General features: G+C 43.4%; 2 protein-coding genes across 9 annotated transcripts in view; both read right to left on the minus strand.

The window, feature by feature from the left end:
• The window catches only part of pacs2 (phosphofurin acidic cluster sorting protein 2), a 67,501-nt gene extending 65,665 nt beyond the window's left edge, over positions 1-1,836 (minus strand). For 2 of the 8 annotated variants that reach the window (XM_064320516.1, XM_064320445.1), the window contains exon 1: positions 260-1,064. In XM_064320516.1, coding sequence (XP_064176586.1) covers positions 260-378 — 119 coding nt within the window. In that variant the 5' untranslated portion in view covers positions 379-1,064. Of the gene's footprint in view, positions 1-259; positions 1,070-1,098; positions 1,538-1,817 lie in introns of those variants that run through there. The other 6 variants (XM_064320276.1, XM_064320558.1, XM_064320383.1 and 3 more) reach the window with 6 other exon arrangements.
• Positions 1,837-8,252: 6,416 nt separating this feature from the next.
• Positions 8,253-14,550, minus strand: srsf5a (serine and arginine rich splicing factor 5a). Its single transcript, XM_064320677.1, has 8 exons — positions 14,426-14,550; positions 13,181-13,336; positions 13,017-13,087; positions 12,726-12,860; positions 12,357-12,426; positions 10,421-10,494; positions 10,102-10,209; positions 8,253-9,950 (listed from the first exon to the last, which is right to left on the minus strand). Exons 2-8 carry the CDS (start codon positions 13,304-13,306, stop codon positions 9,659-9,661), a joined length of 876 nt encoding a protein of 291 aa, XP_064176747.1. The 5' UTR covers positions 13,307-13,336; positions 14,426-14,550; the 3' UTR covers positions 8,253-9,658.
• Positions 14,551-15,528: the final 978 nt, after the last annotated feature.

The raw sequence follows: 15,528 nt of genomic DNA on the forward strand, positions 1-15,528 counted from the left end.
GAACCGGACCAGTTGCCGCTGTTAAAAAGAAACATTGCCACTGTAAACACGGTTATCCGCTTGCATTCCCATGCAAGCCTAACACCCGGCTTCCAAGTTTGGAAACTGGTTCTGCAAGGCAGCGGTCATCTGTCCATAAATCTCAAGGCAATGTGCCTGTATACTTGCAAAAATACAATAGCTTGCGACCGACAATACCGTAAACACATACAGCTTAGTGTAAAAGTGCTCTAAATGCAGTTACAAGGGAAACACTTACCTGGGAATGCAACTCGGGGACGATCCGTCTATTTCCCAAGTAGCGAACAAATTCATCGGCACGGGTCTATTGAGTGCCCCGCTCCCGGGGAAGCTCAGCCGGCCACTTCTCTCCGCCATGGTCCGTGAGGTAACTAGCTATCTACACTACTGCAATGTAACAAATATCAAATATATTTACTAGCGTAGATGTTTGTGCACAAGCTAAAAAGTCAAATCACCGGCACCCGCTGGCGCTTGGGCTTGTAAAATTTATAGAGTGCAAAATCCCAGAACACGCTCACGTCTTCGTGTTTGTTTCCATGTCGGACTCTCGCTGTTGCAAAGCAGAGGAGGACCGCAGTACCATGCTCTCACCGCCACCCCCAGGAAATAACGTCATTGCAACTATTGACTGGCCAGAAAATCGCACATTCACTCACCGCTTGGGAGTTTAATATTGATTGGCGCGTGTCCCGCTGTATCAAACGATTTTTTGTTGTCGTGTTGAATACCTGAATAATGTGCAGCGTATTAGGACGAGGTTTTTGGGTTCGTATGTAAATTGTGACCGATTTGGCGAGTACCCATGCCCATTTCAGTGATTTTCAAACGAAATGGCCAGCTACCAGCTAATTTTAGCAAATATCCGACGGAAACTACACATTTATAGCCAAGTTATAGCCACCTAGTGCAAATTAGCTATTTAAATTTTGAGCATGATATAGGCCTACATTTCATGCGATTTCAATGTTTAAGAGTTGAAGCAGCAAATCTAATGTACCTTCTGAATGACATACATGCCCGAGCCAAACAAGCATGTTCTGATGAAGGATATACATAAATATGCGGATTATTTACCCGTGGAGGGCGCACGTGTGTGTGCCTCCAGTTCTTATAGCTATGCCACTGTTGATTTCGAATGACATTTCATATCGAACAACACGTCCATTCCAAATTCCGTGTCCAGAAAATTCGCAAGTAATGGCAGTGCGAAAAGGAGCAGCCTAGGCTACACCACAACTTAATGGTGTTTTAAGTAGTGCCACTGCTGAAGCTGGCATCATATGCTATAACGATCCCATTGCTGATCTGATGGGTTACGCCCAGGTGCGATGCGGAACTTCGTTATTCTGGATTCGCTACCCGCAACAACCGCTCTTGTATGTCTCGATGGCAACAACAGCACAGTAGAGTTCAGGCGCATTTTGTTCTCATCGGGCCTATTGTTCCTTGCATAAGCTGCAGCAGTTTGGTTTGTTTAACGAATGAAGCCTCCTGCAAACACGAATGCGTTGGGTCCGATAGCTAGTGATAACGGACATTTATTCTTACATTGACTTGCTATATAATTTCTGAGTGGGTTTGAGTGGCTTGGGAACTTAATCACTCAGACGATTATCCGCTCGAATCCCAGGTGCTTCAATGCCATTTTATCCCCGAGCAAAGTGTTTAATTTAATTCAAGCTTAATAACATGTCCAGCTTCCTAAATGGTCGATGTACAAAAATCCCAGTTGCGCAAGGTCTCCCGAATAAGGATTTACTGCAAGGAAATAACTAGAATCTTTATCAACCCACCCTGCAATAATCCTGTTGTCCAGTCAGATTCTACATCCATGCTAATATAACAGTACCTCTACATACCAGTTAAGTATTCCTTTTTTAATGAACACAAATCATTGCTATCTGTGTTGTACAATCTACGCGAGTCAATCGAGGTATTAAAGAATGCCATTCTATTACAGCTATATATGGTGGCTGCCGCGCCAAACGCTGAAGCACTTAGGCTATGATATAGAATGGCGTTCTCTTTAATTATTTAGGCATCACTGTGATCCATTAAAATGGTGTAATTTCATATTTTACCTCACTAATTGGTTGATCAAATGCAGTCTGACAAAATAAAAACTATCTACACGCATGCACTCATAAATACCTGCTCACATTCTGTCATACACTAAACTGGACTGGGCGATATGCACATTTCTACAGCTCTTCTGAGACATGACTCATCGTCAACAGAGTTCAGTTAATGTAGTCAAATGCTCATTATTGTAGTTTTCGTAGATTGATTGTATAACTTAGATTAATGTTCGATTATTAACTTGGATTAAAAGTTGGCAAATTGTCAATCGTGTCTGCACAGCTTGCATTTGTTTTCTCCCTCGGGACCTTACTTTACCCTCTAGGGAATAGCTGAACTTTAATCCCTGATCTTTGTGTTTGCATTGTAAGTCACTCTGGAAAAGAGCGTCTGCTAAATGTTAGTGAAGAGGGCCCGGTTAATCATGCACATTAAGTTGTGTCATAGTGAAGCTTGAAAAATGGACACCCTTTTCCCTTCAACACCCAAATTCTGCCCCCATCACCTGAGGCTCAACCTGGGGAAGACAGAACCCCTGTTCCCCCCGGGAAATGCGTTGTCCATGCATCGTCGATGCTTCAATTACTGCCAATGGCTCTGCAGTTTCTTCTGCCCACTCAAATAAGAATCCTAGTGTGACTCTGGTTGACCAGTTAAGTCCCTGTGAACAAACTGCAGCAACCATTCTGTCCTTTAGATTCTCCCTCCCCCTGTCGGGGGCAAAATAGCTCAGGAGGTAAAAGCGGTTGTCTGGCAGTCAGAGGGTTGCCGGTTCGATACCCTGCCCTGGGCGTGTCGAAGTGCCCCTGAGCAAGGCACCTAACCCCTAATTGCTCCCAACGAGCTGATTGGTACCTTGCATGGCACCCTTTCACCATTGGTGTGTGTGAATGGGTGAGTGCGAGGCATCAATTGTAAAGCTCTTTGGATAAAAGCGCTATATAAATGCAGTCCATTTACCATTTATCCCTTGACAACATCAGGAGAATCTGCCACTTCCTCACCCAAGGGGCTACACAGCTACTTGCGCAAGCACTTGTAATAGCTTACCTGGACTACTGTAAGGCCTTGCTGGCTAGCTTACCGACCTGTGCAATCAGGCCACTGCAGCTGCTCCAGAATGCTGCTGTCCGCCTGGTTTTCCACTCGCGTTAGCATGTGAAATGCACTTTAGTAAGTTGCTCAGACTAAAAGTGTCTCACTAGACTGCAAATAGTAAAATTGGGCATTGAAATTGTAGTCATTTTGTGGTCTAACCCTCAAGTTATTATTTCAAATATGAAGAGATATTTGTAATAAATAGGCTAATGTGCAGAATGTTTTGACTGTTATTTGTACAAATAATGTACATGAATAGCGCAGTACAACTGTGCCCCTATACAGGATGTTAATTTCATAATATAGATAAATATACATTTGATACCTGCAAGACAGAAAATTATCAACAATGAAATAATGTATTTTTCAAAAACTAATTTGTAAAATACTTAACAGCCTATGTATATCCCATGTTTGTGTGATTTTTTTCTCTGAAACAAATCTGAAAAATCTGAATTTCCAGAGGCCAAGGATAACGATTATATGTATTCAATTCTCTTTTCACCATAAAGATTGCGTTTCAATATGGTCCGAGAGAAGCAGCACATTAATTTCCTGGTTTGTCATTGAAAAACAGATGTGGTTTCATAACTATGCTTTATGAATTTCATGAAAGAATAAGAAACGGCTTGTCCTTGAGGAGATAGACAAAAGAGTGAAGGCAGCTTTTTCATCTTATTGGAAGTGCTATGCTGTTGTCAAGGGGAACATAATTGCAACTCAAATCTGATAATGCTTGCGGCCCAAAAACATTACATCAGATGTTACATATATGAAGGTGTTCCTCTGTCAGTATCCCAGTGAACATCTTTGTGTTGAGAAGTCGGTGCTAAGTCGATAAAATGCCATCTAAGTGTTCAGGTGAAAATCCGGTGGTTGAAAAATGAAAGTTTTCTAACTGAGTAGGACACAGCCAGGCTACATCCGGGTGAAACCTGAGCTATACTGGGGTCGACCTAGTCTGTTTACATCAAAACTTCTCTTTGCCTAGATTTCCTAGAAGTCTAGATTCTGGCCTTGCTTACTAGGGATATACCATTGTTCCTTCTTTTTATCTTCTGTTTTGCTTTTCCCCCATTATTGTTGCTGCTGATGGTTCTTTCAGAGAACCCACGGAGGTCATCTGACAATGGTTAACCTGTAGCTCCTCCTACACTAATACAGTGCTCATGCAGGGATAGTTATACAGATACTCACAAATAAAAGATTAACCTTTCCCACAAATTACTAGATGGAATAGGAAGTTATTGTTCCCCCTGAAAACCTTCCAAAGACCAAAGTGCAGCATTCACTAATTGCATTGTCAGCAGTTTGGCTTTTACTACCCTTGTGCCCCAGTTTAAGGATTTACATGCAAAGATTCTAAATTTAAAGCAGTGATCTTACCTAAAAAGAATTGACTACATTAACATTAATACGGAATATATGTATATACTTTTCTGCAATTATATCCAGGAATTTCCTAATCAATCCAGGGACACATCTACAACAATGGGGCCTCTAATATATGCAACAAAATTACAAAGCTGTACAAAAAGCAAATTAGTTCATTTGGTGAAGAGACAAAATATCTTGCAGAAGCGAGGGAAGATGCATTGATCATGAAAACAAGTTAATCAGCTACAAGACAAGTCACAAATGAGCATTCTAACACATTTGAAGAAACCCAGTTCCTTTGTATACAATATTGTATACAATACATTGGTCCTAGCATACCAGGCAGTCAAGGGATCAGCCCCAGCATACCTCCACAAGATCTTCAAACCCTACATGCCAGCCAGACCCCTCTGTTCTGCTACCTCAGGACGCCTGGCACCTCCCCCTCTTCGCACCTGCGTTTCCCAAACACGTCTCCTGTCTGTTCTGGCCCCACGATGGTGAAATGACCTCCCCGTGGAGGTCAGAACAGCTGAGACACTGACCCACTTCAAGCGACGACTGAAGACTCACCTCTTCAGGCTGCACCTCCCCCCATCCCTCCCTACCTCCCTATAATCTCTTAATTGACTCAGTTTAGGGTTGTAACTAGGTAGCTGTTTCGTAGGTGACTTAGTTAACGCACTTGTCTTAACTACTGCTTGTATTTGTGCATAGACTGTGTTGTTAATGTTCTCGTTTGTGTTAGTGTTAATCAGTTTAACCTTCAGGGTCCAAGTTGAACTATGCGGTTGTTCCCTGCACTTGGAACGGTACTTCTCTCTAGGGTTTTCAACATACTTGTTCCTGGTTATGGTTATACACTTTGTTGTACGTCGCTCTGGATAAGAGCGTCTGTCAAATGCCTGTAATGTAATGTAATGTAATATATTCATTTTTGTTTTTGTTTGGTGGACAATCGTTCCCTAGCAAATACCAGATACCATAACCAGAATTTTACATAGACATCTGTGATTGACTGATGTCACTGAGGGAATATTTTGCATAAAAAAATAAATCCATGCAAATGCATCTCCTCATCACCTGTATAGGCAGAAACAAGTTCATAGATCGTGTCTGGACTGTGGCTGAATTGAGGAATGTTTGAAATAACGTGAAAAACAAATCTGCAGCATTAATCAAAATGTGAAGCATTGCCACTCAGAGCACACCTTTAATTAGTCCTCTAGTTTTATTTTCTTCTCAAATGTGTACAACGTGAAATGCTAAGAGATTATTTACTCACACATTAAAAAATATTTAAGGTTCTCCCACAAATTGTGCATTGAATCCAATAACATACATTCTGACGCTCAACTTCCCACAAAAGCACACCACTTACATCCACATCACGTGGCATCGTATTTAAAAGGTAGTTTTAACATACTTATTTTGCAAAGTAAGACAAAATGGACCAAAGTGTCACTGCTCACAGTACAAAAGTAGCGAAATCACTTGGACTTCCGAGTGGTGGAGCTGATTAAAGCGCCCGACGTGAAAGACAAGCCCTATAGCACAGCCCCCACAGGTCTGAGCCTGGACCATGATGTCATCGGCCAAGAACGAGTGGGAGCTCGCAGTAACGCAACAGAACTGGCGCCATCCCACCAGGTTTCAGTTGGCCAGGGCTGCTGAATGCACTCCTGCATTAGCGGCTCCTAACTGCACGCCGGACTCTGACAGGCTTACAGTTGTATCCAATAAGAAACGCTCCTCTCCTTCAATTCTCTCTCTCTCTCCCCCATATGACAGCAGACATCGAGGGATTATTGAAAAGGCAGAACGTTCTTACGTTTCAAACATTCCGTTTATTGGACAGAACGTTTGCACTTGAACGGTTGGCTGTGTTTTGTAACACTCCCACGGGGAGATGTCTTTGGGCACGGCGTAGGGGTGGGAATGTTGGCCCCATTAGGTTGGTAGCAGGGTAATGTATAGCGGGGAGCTGACGTGTGCAATTGGCCACAGTAATCGCCCTCTCATTGGTCATACCTGGAACATTCCTCAACGACAGTGCACCCATTTTGTGGGTGCGCTAACTGTAGATATCGTTTAGGAGCACGTCTAATTGTGATGCATTAACGTGCTTTTGAATTTTTTCGACTTCAGAGCACATGTGCCCCTTGGTAGAAATGTTGGCACAGAGCCCTGGGATGTTCAGTTTAGTACTTTTTTTTTTTTGGACGCTACTGAGAAAGCCCTGGTGCGGAACAGTACGAGCGCACAGGAGAACAGTGGGAGTGCAACGCTTCCGCTGCAGGGCTCCACACGCAGCTGCCAGCAGCACGGAGGTAATTACATTCCCATCCGAGGAGTCAATGTCTCACCCTTTAAATAGGTTTCTTCAAACGAAGACCGAACCCACCGCTACCCGACAGCCAAAGGTCTGGACTGGAGTATTATCTGCAGACACTGAGCAGAAACCACTGTAGCCTAGCCATCCATTCTATCTCAGAAAAATCCTGCAATCCAGCTAAACCCAGAAATAGCGCTTTGTGATACAGGCCTACGGAGGAGACGAGCTGTTTTCCGCCATGTCAAACTCAAAATGGAGGAAAGAATACACGTAGACGGATCAGTGGCACGGTGTAAGCAGTAGACGCTGTAATATTAAAGTAAAAATGCAAATTGTGGGACTTTAACAAGACATTGCTGCCTGAAGTACCGTTTCAGGCTCATGTGACGTTCAGATTATCTTCTGTACAATAGGTGGAATTCAACATTTGCTAAAGGCAAGAATTTTTTTTTTTGGCAAGTTCAGCAATCACTAAAATAAACTTACCAAAGTTTGTGAAGAAGTTTCAGAGTCACATTTAGAAGTCAAAGCCAAGACAAAGATATATGTTGACTGAATACAGACCAATGTGTTTGGAATAAATTTTCTTCAATTTTGCAAGAACTATTCATACAGAAAAAATTCATTTCATGTATGTGAAACAGACTTGAGTGTTGTGTAATAAACCCTTTAATACTTGTTTATTGAAAGGTAGGTTTGTTCATCTAGATTTGGACCACATCCAATTAGATTCTGATTAAAGGTCAGACACCATCAAACTTGCCTGGTCAGCTAAATGGAATATATAGTCTGGGAAGCTGCAAAACAGATTTCACTGCATGGAGAGGGATCTAGACTCATCCTATACAGAGTATGCACAGGGGTGTAGGCCCATATTAAAGCCGAGTGTGGGATATGGTAGAGAGAGTATTTTACTATAAAGCCTTACCACTGCTACCCACAAGCATTCATCAGTTGTTCAAAAGTTAATATTTGATGTGCATCAACTTCGTATCAAAGGTGTTAACTGACCGTAGGCAGATAAGGATTGTGCAGAATTGCTACATTTATACGTGTCGGGTGAACAGTGGCTCCTCTTATGGCATCATGCAGAGTCCGGTGAAAGTAACCATGAACAGATTGAGACAGACAATGGTTTAAAAAGTACCCAAGCTCAGTATTTTCTCCTGAGGGAAACGCAAACCCTTTAATATAGTACACACGAATCGGTAAAAGCCACCAAGACCCAGTCTTCAGCTGTCGTCGTTGGTTGACAAATCAAGCGAGTCTGGATTGCGCTACATTTCAAAGCACAGAGCGCCACCTACAGGACACTACAAAAACAAAAAGGCAACAAAACTTCTGTAGGATCAGTTTTAATTTTCTGTAGCAAATCGCCTCCACAATCGACAGTTTTAACATCTGACATTTCACTCGCCGTTACCCACACTCGCAAGGCTCCCCCAGTCGAGCGTCTCCGTAAACACAGACGGACTGTTCCTGAAACCGAGCTGCACGGGAGAGGACAGCGCAGATGGCATTCTTGCTTTGGTGCAGGGGTGGGGGTGGGGGGTGGGGGCAGTCGTTGCCAGGCTGTGGAAACTGCGTAGAACTCTGCTCGGGCCACCAAACGGGTCTTAAACATGGGCCGCGAGTGCCCCCTTCCCCACCCCCTGCTGTGACTACAGGGCACAGAAGCATGTTGCACTCCTTGCACCAAACCAGGTCAGAATCTGCAAACAAGTCCATCTCCAAATAAAAAAAAATTCAGAAAAAAAGCAACAAACAAAACTGGAACCACATGCACATTACAACCATGTCCTAGACCTCTGTGTGTGTAAAACAGCACACAAAAAGTTGAGGTGAGGGACTAAACAGAACACTATGTACACGCACCCACTTTAAAGATTAATCAAGTGCATAATCGCCCATCTCACTTTGCCCTATTCGCTCTCATTCTTTAACATATTTATGCTTCCAGAGGAAGAGGGGAGGAAAAAAAACAAAACAAAAAAAACAATGACCAAGCAGTAGAGCTCGGTCTGCAAATCAGCCATTAAATATTAAATAGTCATGTGCTTTTGTTGCCAAGGCTCTCTGTACTCTGGAACAATGAAAGCCATGACAAGATAAACACCCTTTTTAAAAAAAAAAAAAAAAAAATGGGCAGAAACTAGGGGGAGGAGTCAACACTTGTGAGATTATGGCCAGAGAATACTAGTCGCATACACAGGATCCACATCAGATCGACAGTCTGGGAAAGCGACCGTTTTGCCGGTCACTCTCCCCTGCCTCTACGCTTGAAACTAAATTTGATTACGATCAAACTATCACCAACATGGAAAGCTGCATTAACAAGACATCTGGACACTGTATACGTTTCAGTGAGTTCAATAAAAAGCTTACGTTTTTCTTAATAAAAATTAATAGAAGCCCAGGGGAAAATGGGCTACTTCATTTTCTTCTTTTTTTTCCTTTTTTTTTTTTAAAATGAAGAATCCCCCAATCCAGGCATACAAAAGAACAAAAAGCTAAATCTAACTGCAGGGATAGAAAACAGTTCTGGACTGTAGCTGGCGCAATTACATGCCAGCAGAGGCAAAAGGAATAGTTTTAAAAGGTTCTCAGATTTCTCTGAGCATCCCACCCCAACAGTCTTCAAACAACCAATGGCAGCAAGGTTGTCTCAAGCCCTACGCTGGCGGCCACACCCACATCAGTGGTCATGGCAGTCGTGACTCCGCCTCTTTTCTTTTAAGCCCGCCCTCAGTGCTGACTCTCAGCAGAGGGGGAGCGGGAGCGGGACTGGGACTGCTTCCTCTGGGGGGGCGGGGTCGGGGAACGGGACCGGGACCTAGAGTGGGACGGGGAGCGGGACGGCGAGCGCGGGGCGGGCCTGCCGGGGACCTTTTTCTCCGGGGTTCGGCTCACGGAGCGGGATCGGCTCCTGGAGTTGTTGCGGCTGCGGCTGCGGCTCAGGGACTTGGAGCGGGACCGGGAGCGGGAGCGGCTGCGGGAGCGGGAATAGCTGCGGGACCGGGAGTGGCTCCTGCTGCGGCTAGAGGAGGGAGAGAGAGGACACCGCCATTTTAAAACATTAAACAGACGGCAACAACAAACCTCACCCCCAAAATGTCAGCTTCTCCTGTATACCAAGACTTTAACCAGAACAACCCCTAGGCAATGCAACCCCTAGGAAATATACGTACTTCCTCTTGCGATCTTCAAACAACTTCAGCTTGCGTCCATTCAGTTCGGTCCCATCCAGTTTATCAATAGCATTCTTCACGTCCCCGTGGGATGCAAACTCAACCACCCTGGGAGAAGGGAAAGGGGGGGGGGGGGCGGCAAAAAGCATAAAGAACCTGGAAGTACAGTAAAGGTCCAAGCAAAGAACTACATGTCAGGTCCGGGAAACAAGCCAAGGGCAGATAAATCTACCCAGGCTCCCACGCCACGTACACTCCATTCACGGCAAATTTCCCCAACAGCATCGCCAAGCTGGGAAACGCAGGAAGAGCAACCTACCCTTCGTTCTTGTTGGTTCTGTGGGCGTCCACAAAAGTGACCTCGCCAACTTTCCTCATCAGATCTTTCAGATCCTGCGTCATAAATTAAACACGGAGTAAGTCCGCAGGTAGCATCGCAGCAGTTCATAAAAACAAAAAACGTTCACAACCTAGAACAAGAGAAGCACTGCACAGAGCAAGACATCAAATATAAAACGCTAATATTAATTCTAAAAATACATTCTAGAATTCTGCAAGAAAGTCACTGAAAAGGGAATGGCTCAAATGGTTAAGGGGTGAAAATATTAGTGGCCCTGCAGATTGGCTTCACAAGGCATGTTGGGCGAAGTGTCGTCTCACCCACTGGACAGAGAGGGTTGGGGGGTTCTTTGTCCTATCAGAACCAATTTGCTCCTGTGGCCACTAACTGGGCTAATCAGTTGGCTAGATCTTGAGACGAGACTGGGTCAATGTCCAATCACAAATTGCGGAAGCCCTGTGGCACTGATTAATATACAGAGCCCCGCCTTCCTGCCAAAGTACACGCAGGAGAAAGGGGCGGGGACAAAGTTTGTGTTCCTTGGAATAGCAACTGATTTCAGACGGGAGAGCTTCATGGGCAAAATTTTGCGTTTTGAATTTAACCAAATGAAACTCCGCAAATATTTTAGATTACCTTGCAAGGACTGTTGAGGTGCCTTAAATCCTTTTGGATTTAGACAGCACCTTTGTCAAAAAGGTGGCCATTTCATGCAATTACACAGGAGGACACCAAGAGGTGTTCATTCTGGATGCATGAAAAATTTAATTTATTATGGAATGCATTCATTCTGTAAAACTCTGTGTACTTTTATCATCTACAATCTGTAGTATGTTCTTTAAAGGTGTTCCTTCTCAGTTTGAAAATGTGCCAGTCACTAAATGATCCTAATTCTCACACTAGAAAAGAATCTAGATTTGTGAAAACTAGAATGCAGTCCCCATTAAAGCTACCCCTTCCCCATCTCTCCTACATAAACCCTCTTTTCCTCCCATCCCTTTACAAAAACCCAATCACATGAGTGATGTACTACTTACCGTTCCATACCCAGGAAGACATTAGCAAAGAGCCACTTGTCCAAATAGCAAATCGGAACCAATGCAGTGTTAAGCCCTCGAGAAACGACCTTGGCCTTGTCTCGGAATCCGACCTCCACAAGTAAGGAACCACCAGAGACCAAGTAGGGGGGGGTTGCGCCCAACTGTCAACACCCCCGCTCCGTCAGCAACAGAAAATGACCCAAACGGTAGAGTGTGGGGGACGTGGGGTAAACAGCAGGCGGGGATGCCAGACCACAGACCCTCCAGACTGTGGCTACAGCCCTCCTAAGGCTATCCTGTGCTAGACCACTTTCACCCGCTATGGGGCCCAGCCAAGATATAGACCACCGGCAACTGCGTGTAGGGAGAGGCACCAAATGGACACTATTCAGAACACAACCAGGAGGAGGCGCTGTGCACATCAGACACCGCCCCTCCCCTGCCAGTGCCTGGCCTCAGCAGGAGAGGGGGGGCTGTGCAAGCAACTCCGTAACAAGAAACCACACAAGAGCAGCTGTTTTAAAAAAAAAAAGGTTTAAGATGTTCTTGATTAGCCTTTAATACATAATCAACTTTTTGTATTTTTGCATTCAAATATGGTACATATGAAAATAGAAAAGGCTATCTATGCCAAAGATAAAACATTTTGAAAGTTGATACAATTTCAATTAAGTAATAAAAGGGGCTTACCATATTGACTATTAAAAATGCTTGGAAAAAACAGACAATGAAAACAGACCACTCTTGAAAAAGAAAATATTTTCACATTAAACAAGGCTGGCTTTAACATTCATATTTAATGGCACAATGTCCTTTATACAAAAACACTTAAGAGGGATAAGTTCTGATATCTAGAGTTAGCAAATCGTTCTCACCTGCCAGCTGATGCGAGACGACAGATTTTCCACAATGATTCTGTGTTCTGTGCGCACAGGTGGGCCATATCTGGAGCACAGCACAACCATTCAGGTCATTAACATACATGGTACTGTGTGTACAAGCACCTAATGAGAAGTACATACCACTCAAAAACCAAATAAAATGACATCAGAACTGACAACTTGGATGTGCTACTTAACAAATGCAACCTGATACTTTGTGCTTACTCATTTACTCTTGTTCTGGTACTATGCAAAACAACTCATTTTCCACTGACAAACGGCCCACAAATTTGCTTTAAGGGTATTCTGTGTTGTACAGCAGTTCTCAGATTATCAGCAACTGTGCAGGTATTCATTTCCTACCTGGAACTTCCACTGCGAGACTGGCGGTAGCCACTGAAACGAGGAGAGAATCGTCCACTGCCGCCGCCGCCGCCGCCGGCTCCTCCAGGTCCACCACCCCTTCCTCTACGTGAGCGAGCATGCTCAATAGTCACCCTGCAAGCAAACAAGTGCACTGTACTGTGAACCACAGCCCGGGACCCAGTCTTAGGCCCACCACGTTAAACCTTCAACGACCATTTTAAAACTAGCTATCAGAAGAACGCATTGTGTGCACTGCCTTACACGTTCAAATGTTCAGGGTATGAATACCTTTCACTGCAGAGCTCCTTGCCGTTCAGCTCATAAACCGCATCGTCGGCATCCCTATGGTCATCAAACTCCTGAAAAAAATAACAGCAAAATTACACATTTTCAGTCAATAAATCCACTCCACAACGCCCGTTTGACGTTCACCGTATGACTTCCAGACTTACCACGAAACCAAACCCGTTTTTCAGGTTGATCTCCCGAATCCGTCCATATCCCTTGAAGAATTTCTCCACATCCCTCTCGCGAGCATGGGGGCTCAGGCGACCGATGAAAACCCGGCATCCACTCATGGTTTCTTTCTTGCTGACGAAAAGCACGACCTAAGTAGAGAAGGTTTGTTACAAGGGTTATTTTTTAACCCGACCAACATGACGTACGTGGGTGAATGTTTAAAGAGAGTCCTCGCTAACGGCAAAACAATACTGACCTCAAGGACAAACAATAGATTACGAATTAACAGGTCTGGTAGATCATAGCGAGCCAAAATAACACCAAAGCGCCTGCTTGTTGTGACTATCTAGCGAAATATTTAGATAAAATATTTTAATAGTATATAATCGATTTCATATTAGGCATCTTAGCTGCTTGGAGTCTGTGAATCAAAACTGATTAAATCAAATCAAAATATATGTATATAGCGCATTTCACAAACTATTGTCACAATATGCTTCACAGACAAACCCCCACAAGAGCAAGCCTGAAGCAACAAGTTTTAATGATCACCCACTTTAGCAAAGTCAGCAAACTAGCTAATCAAACGCCCAAAACAAGGCCTCGGTTCCAGTCCAGAGTTCATTCGGTCAAACTGGTCTAACGTTACAGAGTTTCCTTCCGGATTAAAATTGAACAGACGTCGTTTAAACTAGATTGTACAGCTACTGCAGTGTATATTAAAAACATAACGCACGTTAACCAATTAAATACTCCGACATCGCCGCAACGGACTAGATAATAAATAACGTTAGCAGGCGAATTTAGCTACGCTAGGCCTCGTTACAGGCCTACGCCACCGAAAGACCATTTATCGGGTAATCACAGCTGGAGATACGACGTTCATGTATAAACCGTCGCATGTACATTCAAATACCTCATATATCGTCAGGTTGTAGAGAGAAAAAAATCGTATAAATACGAAAGCATAGACTTGCTAGTTTATTGCTAATTTAAGAAGCTAGAAAGCATGTGTGGCTTCATTTTGTAGCTTTACCATTAGCTACCTAGCAGAAACACGTCGCTTATTAGTGAACTTTCTTACCATCGGCATCACATCACTTAGCAAAGGAATAATGTTTAGCTAATTAGTGAGAAAACTCAGCTTTAACGTACATACAAAAACGTGTTAATGTGGCGACGGATACTAACTGAATACGCTCGAATATGTATGCGCAAAATGGGCCCATTACTCTTACCTGCTTCTTGTTAGACGTCTGCTGGAAAATGGCGACCACAGCAGCGAGGCTTGCTTAAAACCGGAAATGTGGAGTAGGGAAATGCATGCTGTTTTATCCTCCCCGATTCTCTATGGCCGAACCACTGACCGTCAGTTCATCGAGCCAATGACACAGCTTTATTTTTTTACAATTTGGTATGTCTAGTAGTGATAGGTGCAGCCGATGCCGCTCCAACAAAAAGTAATCCCACAATAATCTATATTTCTTGATCGTGAAGTGCAAGTAACGCATCTCAGTCTCAACAAAAATAAGGAAGAGGCAATACACAGTTTAATTCTAAGTGATTCGAATGCAGTCACATCATTATTACTTCATTAACAAAGAAAAATATCTTTGCTAGCGTTCTCTATAGACAAGCTTACAACCTCGATTTCTTTATGCATTAGGCCTATAAATTTGTATTGCCGTGTAAACATATTTCACCTCAATGTTTTTACTCACGACCCCGTTTTATTAATGGTAGGGAGTGAGGAAGTCATACAAGAAGAAATATCTCTTTTAGACGAGAAGTAATGGTGTCACTGTTACAGGAGTTACGAGTTATTTTACGCGACTTAAATTCTGTATATACCCAGTTTCTGAGTAAGGGCGAATATCAATCAAAATAAATAGCAGTTGTAATAAACGGGGTAATGGCAAATGTGTTCTGCTTCCACTTCCTTACTTCCTTAGTATGTGTAGCGGTAGCCAAGAGAAAGAGGAAAACCTGCAACAGTTTACGATCTTCGTGAAAGATGGCTGTGTACTGTCACGGAGTTTTGTAAATGGATTCGTAGGTCAAGCAAACTAGACACCATCTAATATGGGGACTCATAGAATAGTGTTACACAGCGTTTTTTATGCTTGATATCAAATGCATCAGAAAGATACCTTTGCAACCGAATTAGGGGTGAGGTTAGGTTTAAGTGTAAATTAACGTGTGGCAGTGGAGGTGAGTGTGGAACAGCAGACACAGGGCAAGGATATGCAAGTTGTTTTATTACTGTCCTTATAATGTTCAAAAAGATATGTCAGACAAAACCCAACAGGCACAAATAAGTCAGGAATAGTGGTACAAATCC

Source organism: Anguilla rostrata, chromosome 1, assembly GCF_018555375.3.
Source record: "Anguilla rostrata isolate EN2019 chromosome 1, ASM1855537v3, whole genome shotgun sequence".
In the NCBI taxonomy this organism is placed as follows: domain Eukaryota; kingdom Metazoa; phylum Chordata; class Actinopteri; order Anguilliformes; family Anguillidae; genus Anguilla; species Anguilla rostrata.